We start from the raw sequence: 8,788 nt of genomic DNA, 5'->3' as shown, positions 1-8,788 counted from the left end.
GAGCCAATAGACAGACACATGAATGAGTTGCGGCATCTGTTTCTTGCTCGCAGTATAATATCCGCTATGAGCCCCAGTATTTCCGGTCTGTGCACAGGTGGGCTTGTCGTGTCGGAATATAATGTTACTTGTCACTTTCGATGCGAAATAAACGATGCGGTTGTGATGTGCTATTGTTTAGTTTCTTTCCCTTTTGTTTCCGCTTTCCAATACTTACTCGAACGGAAGCTTCTTTTGGATGCACGCGCATCTTCTGTTACATGTTTCGGATCGTGTCAATGGCAAAGTTAATTTTTAGATGGACTATCGTTTTTCTCCTCAGTTATTCTGCCCGGACTGATGGTGCGTAACTCTTGACCTCTAATATCTCTTATGTTTGAGAAAGACATTCAGGCTGGTATATAACACTCTCATTCTACTCGCGAGGGTACGAAGGGTCGAAAATGAAACTGAGCAACCGCGAAAGCTGACGGTGTCGCGCATACAAACTCAGTATGTAATGTAGTGTCTTGTACGTATAGTCCCCTGGGGAAGCCTCACACAACATCCTCCAGGCCCCCAATCACCGCTCCATGACTCTCGATCATTTAACAGCTCTTGTTGACACATGAGTTTGTTGTGGTCGATGGGTAACCGCCCCTGAGGTCAATTTCATCATACACGATCATGCACACGTGTGATTTGGTGCAGTGTGCACATTTAGCACGCTGCACTATTTTATCTATTTATTTATTTATTTATTGAGCCATCAAGGGGCCGTGAGGCCATTACATAAGGGAGTGGGCATCGCTTAGTACCTCATATAATACCATCACGTGAACACAACATATTAAATACATCATGATTAGATAGTTAATAAGCGACAATTACGATGGCGTAAAAAGGGTTCCATACTATATAAGCCACAACCATAACTGGGGACAAACAGAAAAGAAAATCGAGTGAGTCAGGTGAAATATAACGTTAGAGCCCGGACAAACTGGTTGTAATCAGATAGTTCAGCAATATCATGTGGTAGGTTATTCCAGTCTGATGATGCTTGTCGGAAAAATGACAGTTTGAATGTGGTTGTTTTAGAGCGGCTTAGTAGTACTTTGCGTTGATGATCGAGGCGGCTGGATATGTATGAAAGGCTGTTTATGTAACTGTAACAGAGAGCTGGTGAGTAGAAGAACTTATGAAAATGCATGTTACCGCGGGTTTTGAGGTCAATGAGTCCGGCTTGCCGCTTTCTTGCCAAATGCGCAGAACGAAGTTGTAATGTACATTACAACTTCGCACTGCGCATTTGGCAAGTAGCTTTGTAACGGATGACTGTTATTCCTTTGTCATTTAGTTCCCATGTGGCAATTCGTCCTGGTAAAAATCGGATTTGATAGATGAAACATTTTCATGAATGTCTCGACTAAGTCTTCCCAACAGCACATGTGTAGGAGAAAAATACTAGCAATTAATTAGCCCGTGAAATGTCGTCCTGTGCGAAAACTTATTTTAATAAGAACTCGTTATTCATAGGTTGCTAAACCAATATTACATATTTGCCTCCATGAAATGACTATACTATATAGCTGCAGCCGTCGTGAATCCTCAGGAACACACGGCTCGTACGGGTGTCGTTATAGTTTGAATGCTCAGCCGAATAAACTCAGGCATTCCCTCCTTCATAAGGCGTTGAGGAGAAGGTGGTGTACCCAGTCTTCTTGGAAGGCAGGTCCGAAAACGGCGCCAGGGTCCTCAGAGTCACGGATGAGCTGATCCTCAATCTGCAACAACAATCAGCATACGGAGACCAATTGCTTTTAAGAACAACAGCAAAGGGTGGTTCATACACGCAAGAGTATGTGAGTGGAATTTTTGCGAGTAAATTTTGTCTCTCATATTTCGAGCTGTGTACTGCGTCTTACATATTACAGCCTCTCCATTCCTTCAAGGCTTAGTGATCCACCGTGCGTTTTTCATTTGCATAATGTCTTACTTATTGATGTCTCATACATTGTTACGCTCAATTCGTGGTTTGCTTTTATTTTATTTTCTTTTTTTATCCTTTTTTTGCGCATGTCATCTTCATGACTTTCGTAGGACTTCGCTTAATGCTTCATTTCCTGTGTGCTGTTTTTCATTCTGGAGGGCTCACTTTTGTCCCAGGAGGCGTTCTTTTTTCCTCCACCGTTTTCGTGTACAACCTACACTCTTAAAAAAAAGGGTGTACTTTAACTCCTCTCCTTGCCACATATATCACTTCCTTTTTGGAGAGTACGTTTACTCTCAAAAAGGAGTCCCCTCACTCCCTTCAGGCTCTTCAGAGAGTAAAAGTACTCTCCAAAAAGGGAGTGATATATGTGGCAAGGAAAGGAGTTAAAGTACACCCTTTTTTAAGAGTGTATAGGATCGTCCCACGGTTTCTTGCGTGTCAAGTCTTGCAGTATCCGTTCACCCAAATCCCCCAGTTGAGCTCAACCAGTCTCCTACCGAAACCACAGCACCGAGAGACACAGACACAAATCAATCAACACCTCCTTTACTGTGTCACAGAATGTTCACTTACATTCTAGCCAGAAGGAAAAAGCGCTCCACTCCCTCCTCACAGCTGCCGCTCAGACCAGAAAAAAAAAAGCCCCCCCCCCCCATCGCGCTCCCGTCTTATCAAGCCTCGCTAATAAGCGCGCTCAGCGCCCCCTCTTTTTGTCTTCCACAGTCTTCAGCTTGCCTATAGACCGCTTAACAAGGCAGTCCTTACCTTAGAAGGGATACTGAGGAGACCCGCTTTTTTATTTCTGTGTTTGTTTTTGAGTGCATCGTGTTCTGCAACGAATAAAATGAGCTTCCGAAAGAACGACCTGCATGAGATGGCCTGCAGCGTGCGCTTGTCAAATGTCCGCCACTCTTCGATACAGCGTATCGGAGAATAAGATACGGTGGAGGGCACGTCGCGAGGTAGCCTATTCCCCTGTCATGTGACTCGTGACCTAGATTGATGCAGCTCAAGCGGGTATAAGCACTGCGTGAGCGGAAAATTACGGAAAAAAGAAAACAGGCAGGGGGACAACCCGGCCTCGTGCGAGGATCGTGTCGGCCGCCCACGGCTAGTTTCTCCGACTGCTTTTTTTTTAGATTTAAGGCCAATTCCCACATACAGCGCGTCGCTTTATAGTGCTAGAAAACAGCTATCAACATCTGGTGCTGTTTTTCCGCTTGCCGTTTTCATATACAACTGAGCACATAGCCCTACACTGCTGGAGTCACGGGATATGTCGTTGCGACGTAATGCATCGGTGCTACCGTGACTGTTTACTGTCCGCGTCGGGTATCCGCAAGAGCCATGCATTGGCAGATGGAACTCGTGGCCATTTTCACGTCGTCATCCTCGTTGCCTTCCCGCCTTGCTGCTTCGAGTGGTCGGAAACAAAACAAACCCAAGCTTCCGCGACGTCACGGCTGAAAGGAGCTCACGATTGGTTAACGGAGGGTCACGGCTCAAAATTGCGCTAGAAAAGTTGACCATGAAAAGTACTTCGACAAGAGTGGTTTTATAGCGGTTCGCAGCAATACGAGGAGGAAAATATAGCGAAATTTTCTAGCGCTATGTAGGAAAGCGCTATATGAGGGAACTGGCCTTCAATTACGCGGTCACAGTATAACCGCACAGCGAAAACATTTTGCACGTTGACTCCTGATGGACACCTTCACGAATGAGACACGGTTTAGGGCCATCTTATATCTCAAACCCAATGTCGCAAGATCCACATCACGCGCAATCGATAGCGGGCAGGCAGCGCACAAGCAGCGGTCAGCGCTAGCATCGTGGGCAGCCATCGTGGCCCTAAGGTGCGGGCAAAGCGAGTCTTGGCGACAGACATCAACAATAGAGACACTTGCCCCCGTTCGCAAACGTGATTATGCATAGAGGTGAGTGCGGGTAAGCAAACTTGGACCCGCAACCGCACACTACCCGCGCGTGTGTGACTCGCACCTGCAACCGCAATAATTTAATCTGGGCGACCCGCACCCAGGTGCTGTCTGTATACCCGCATACCCGCATTGGGACCCGCAGCGGGAAGTGTTCCTCGTCCACTTTACCGCTGTTTCTATTTCAAAACAATGGAAATTGGGAGTGCTGTCTACGTGTCTCTGACGGCTTCAATCGTATGCCAATAAAACTGCAATTCAAAAGAGAGCCATATATGTCTGCATTAATAAACGAACTCACCCGCCAGCACTTGCCTGCTGCAGTCTGGCACATGGATTTATACGGCCAACGACATAGGGCACTGCAGAGCTCGCGTGTGACAGAGACGGATCACTTAATTGGCCATGGAGTGCGGGTATACCAGCATTTTACACGCTACCCGCAGCGATCGCGAATTCCTACTAGCGAAGCGGACTAGCGTCGCTGTCCGAAGGACGTTAGATAAATGTTGTCAGTGGAACATTCGGGAGAACTGTTGTGGACAGCAATTCAGTGAAGCGGTATTGAAAAATTGTGCATATACGGAACCACTACGATCGGACCCGTTCGAAATCCACAAGCCCACAATAGGTGTGCGCGCGCTTCTCCTGCTGTCTTATTGGATGCCGCCCATATTTGCCTCCTGGGGATCCCATTCGTTGCCGTTAAAGACGGCTCTGTTTTCATTGAATTTTTCTCCTAAACGGTAGCGTTGTGTCAACTAATTGTGGTCGAATTATACTGACTAAAACACGGACTTTCATTTGCGAGCAAGTTATTTTTGCATTTTAGTGCCCCTTCACTTCAGCTCCTCCTACAAGGGAAACCATTTCTCTCACGAAGAGGAAGTCAAGTAGGATATCTGTAGTTCTGTAGCGTCAGAGTATCAATCGTTTACATTGCCGAAAACTTGACGATACACAGGTGACTCACAGCATATTACACATACACTGCAATGTTGCATAACTATATAATAGTGCCAAGTGGCGGCATTGTCTAATTGGTCTTTCACGTTGTGTTCTGTTGTTGGGAACCAGCAACAACACGACTCGTTTACACATACGTTGGCGGCTTCTTTACAACAAGCGAGCACCCAGCGACAGGCTTACCGGCAAGCTGTATTGACTCTCGCGGAGTACATATCCTTTTGAAACGTGGTAGTGAAGCCAAACATGCTGGAATTGCTGGCCCAGTGTAGAGCTGGTCTTTCCATATTTTCATACTTTTTCTACTTTTGGTGACTTCCGCTGGATGTTCTCGTTCGGTACACTTTAGTGTGCCAAAGAACTGAGTGCGATCCGAACCATCAGTGAAACGGGACCCACAATGCACTGAAGTAGCAAGCGTAACATATTGAATAGAGAACAGCGTTGACCCCCGCACACGCATATTACTCGCTGTTCATTAGCAGATGTACGTATTGAATATTTTGTGACTTCGCAGATCTCAGCCTCCTCCTATAACGACATGTTATTCCAAGACGAAGCGAACATGGCATCGGTTGCTATTACGAATACTGATGGACTTCACGTGGTAAGGCTTTTATCGATGTACTACAGAGGGTGAACTGCACTGATATTTGAAAGTTTCGTCGTCTTCCTTTTTTGCTCGAAAGTGGATAAACAATCTTTCCGAAAAGAAAATTAGTGTTTGTGGGCGATTTTATCTCAATTGAGGCAAGGCTGCCCATTTGGGTTCTTCGATATTCGTCATTATTTTTTTATGTGAAAGCACGTGATGAACAAGGTCACGAGTTTTTGAGTGCTATGTGCAGGGTGTGGAAGAAAGACACAAAAAGAAAAACAAATGACAACCCTCGTGAACAACAACACGTACCAAAACTGCGCTCACCTCATCCGCTCCGCATAGAAGGCACGCAGTCAATTTTGTTCACATATTCTATCCATAATAGACTGTTAGTTTATGCAAAAACAATAATAATAAAACTTGTGTGGTTTTACAAATTATTGCAAAAATGCGAGCTAGTGCGATTTCTCTCTCAATGTTTGCAGTCGGTTTACAAATAAAGTATACATCTCGAACAAACAATTGTTATATCAAAAGGAAGTTTAAATTTTGCTATTTTTTTGCTTTGTTTGCTCATCAACTCTATAGAAGCAGTGTAATATGCGTTAGATTAGACCATGCTTCAAAAAATTCACCGTATTTGTAAGAAAGTGTACGTCACATCAAGAAAGGTGCCGCGTGCAAACATTCTACCCGGAGTGCATCTGAAAAAAGGAAATTCGAAGACTCATACCTGAGGCTAAGATGTATGTCATAGGGAAATCGAGATCTCTCAGAGCAAAGCATCGAGTCCGGGCGCTTCCAAAGAAAATGTGCGGGAGACCCTATTGTACAAAGTGATGTAGATTCTGCATTAAAATGCTACTTGCAAGTTGAAATGAACTGCTCCATCCAAAGCCCAAACGAAAATGATGTAGTCCACATTTTGACGGATGGAAAGAAAGAACCCGCATCGAAACTTTCATGACCAGTTCCATCAGCGAGACGTACAGTATTTTCAAGACGGATCATCCCGGTATAAAAATTGGAAAAACCAAATTCTATACGCTCTGTCCAGAGCGGGTTCGTCTACAGCCATGTCAAGAACTCATCGTTAAGAATTGTGTTTTCGCACCTGTTGTGCCAGTTTCGGTTTCTTAGTTGCGGCCATGAACAACACATCTGCACAACGAATTTCGGGGGGAACTGAAAGGCACTGTTTTTCTGCGACGAGCCAACAGATGCGTCTCTCTTCCAGCAATGCAACCACCGCGCAGGAGGGAAGCACCTTAACTTACAAAGCTGCGAATCCAGCGAGACGGCGAAATTGAATTTGAGTTTGATTACAGAAAAAAACGACGAAAGTTACATTTCCTTGTTGGGACAAGGGAGGTGCGCTTACGGCGACATTGAAAGCGGCAACATTTCTAAAAGAAGTAATGAAGTTGACTGCGCTTTACATTAAGCACGCACATATACATAATATCCAGAGGAACGCCATCAGGGTCGTGAAGTCTTTTCCGCAACCTCGGCACATTGTCCTACATTTTGACTTCGCAAAAGTGGACGGTTAATTTTCCTAGCGAACTGTATGGACACAGCTAGAAAAAGACCAACTTTCTATGTTCGCATGCGTCCCTGCAACAATGCTGGATACGACGGGCAAAGCCACGGTGAGCGAGGGTATGACCCACGACACTGCACATGCGCTGCCTGCATTGCAAAAAGAAAAAAGAAAACAGAGTAGTTGGTTCTGGAGGATGCTCTACCTCTCTTGTCTCATGTAATCAAAGAATCCGATAGTGCTGCAGCACATTTTAAAAATACATATAAGTTTCATGAGATGGAATAAAAAATCTTGCTGAAGTGTCTCTCCTCTGCAATTGAACACGGGAAAAACGCGTGTGATGTTGCTGACGGCTCTTGAAGCACACGGCTGCGTTGCACAACAATGGCTGCTCAGTTGGTTAAGCAAGTAAAGTCCCCGCAGATTTTGTCCGTGTATTAACAGAAAAGTCCCATTCGACTATTCTGTTGCACCAGTGAAGTCAGGGAATTTCGGGAAACCAAACAAGAAGAACTATATAATATAAAGACAGTTCAGTGAAGTCGTTCATCGCATATGTTGGGTAGAAGAAATTAGACAGTGATAACGGCCGCAAAGCTCTGATGGCAAAAACGTCAGTTGCGTGCATTATTTCGTCCCATCGATGTGCGTTCTTATCACGCTTAGATGGACCACACTGAATGTGACATACTTTGTGTGCTACTTCCGCCCATAGGCAACCGAACTGGACCACAATGACCTGTGTGTAATGCGTGCATACGCGTGCGTTTCTTTCACGGAAAAGTCGTACCCTGAATAGAAGCGCACTTTCCATGCCTGACATTGCATGTCATTTCATGTCTCACATAACCAGTGTTAACTCCTTAGCGCATAAAAGCAGGCCGGTAAAACTGCCAAGAAATAAACAATTTAGAAGCTCCTTTTTTGCCACGCGAAGAAGAATGAAAATGCTGCGTTTCGAGATGCACGCCACGTGTTTTTGCGCGGCAGCGACGTAGCGGCGCGATCTGCACTCTTAATCTGGTTGCTTTTAGGGCCACGTTGAAAATGCTGTAACATCTAATTTAAAAGTTACACTACTTTTCTGACAACGATACACACCTTCTATATGTCACAGTTGAAGGTACTCGTCGGTAATATAAGTGACTGGCCTCGTGCCAGATGGTGTAACTTGTAAATAATTGTGTTCCCTATTCATAGAAGTAACGGCGATGTTACTTATAAGGTTTACCTCACTAGAGCGTCCTTGGCCACGCGCTGTGCACGTGGTTTTCGCCCTCTCGTTCTTCATTATTCGCCCCTTGACATGCAACTGCCTGCAGGTCTTGGACGCCATTTTTTTACACTGAAAATTTACCAGAAGAATGTCGTATGAGCTTCTTCATATCGGAGGTTTTCGGCTGTCACCAGCTCGATCACTGCTGGCGGAGGTCGCGCTGATGTGTCAAAGGTAAACTGTTTCTATACTCAGCACGTTCTGCATGTCACTAAACGCAGAAACTGCTTTTTCAGGCATCATGCCCGTTCTCAGGTACGGTCGCTCGCGGTGTTCGCCATGGAAGGTGCACAGGAGATGAATGCGACTGCCCAGAATACATCTCTGAGACAGGCGAAACTGGAAATCATAAACGCATATTGTGCTGTTACTGTTAGCATGGACCCGGAAGGTACTTGGCACTTTCCGAAATCGGTAGGAATGTCGATTTAGTTGAGGCTGTACCTGTGCTCAATAGAAGGAGAAGAAGATGTAATTTTTATGTGAACAATTT

General features: G+C 45.2%; 1 protein-coding gene across 1 annotated transcript in view; it reads left to right on the top strand.

Moving 5' to 3' along the window:
• Window positions 1–203: 203 nt before the first annotated feature.
• LOC135392976 (venom metalloproteinase antarease-like TtrivMP_A) overlaps window positions 204–8,788 on the top strand; it is a 91,502-nt gene continuing 82,917 nt past the window's right edge. Inside the window, exons 1-3 of the mRNA XM_064623593.1 lie at window positions 204–342; window positions 1,669–1,841; window positions 5,390–5,479. Of these exons, the coding sequence (XP_064479663.1) occupies window positions 261–342; window positions 1,669–1,841; window positions 5,390–5,479 (345 nt within the window). The 5' untranslated portion in view covers window positions 204–260. The remainder of the gene's footprint in view (window positions 343–1,668; window positions 1,842–5,389; window positions 5,480–8,788) is intronic.

The sequence above is a fragment of the Ornithodoros turicata genome, chromosome 4, assembly GCF_037126465.1.
Source record: "Ornithodoros turicata isolate Travis chromosome 4, ASM3712646v1, whole genome shotgun sequence".
Taxonomy (NCBI): Eukaryota; Metazoa; Arthropoda; class Arachnida; order Ixodida; family Argasidae; genus Ornithodoros; species Ornithodoros turicata.
This window is presented reverse-complemented; position numbering and strand designations above follow the sequence as displayed.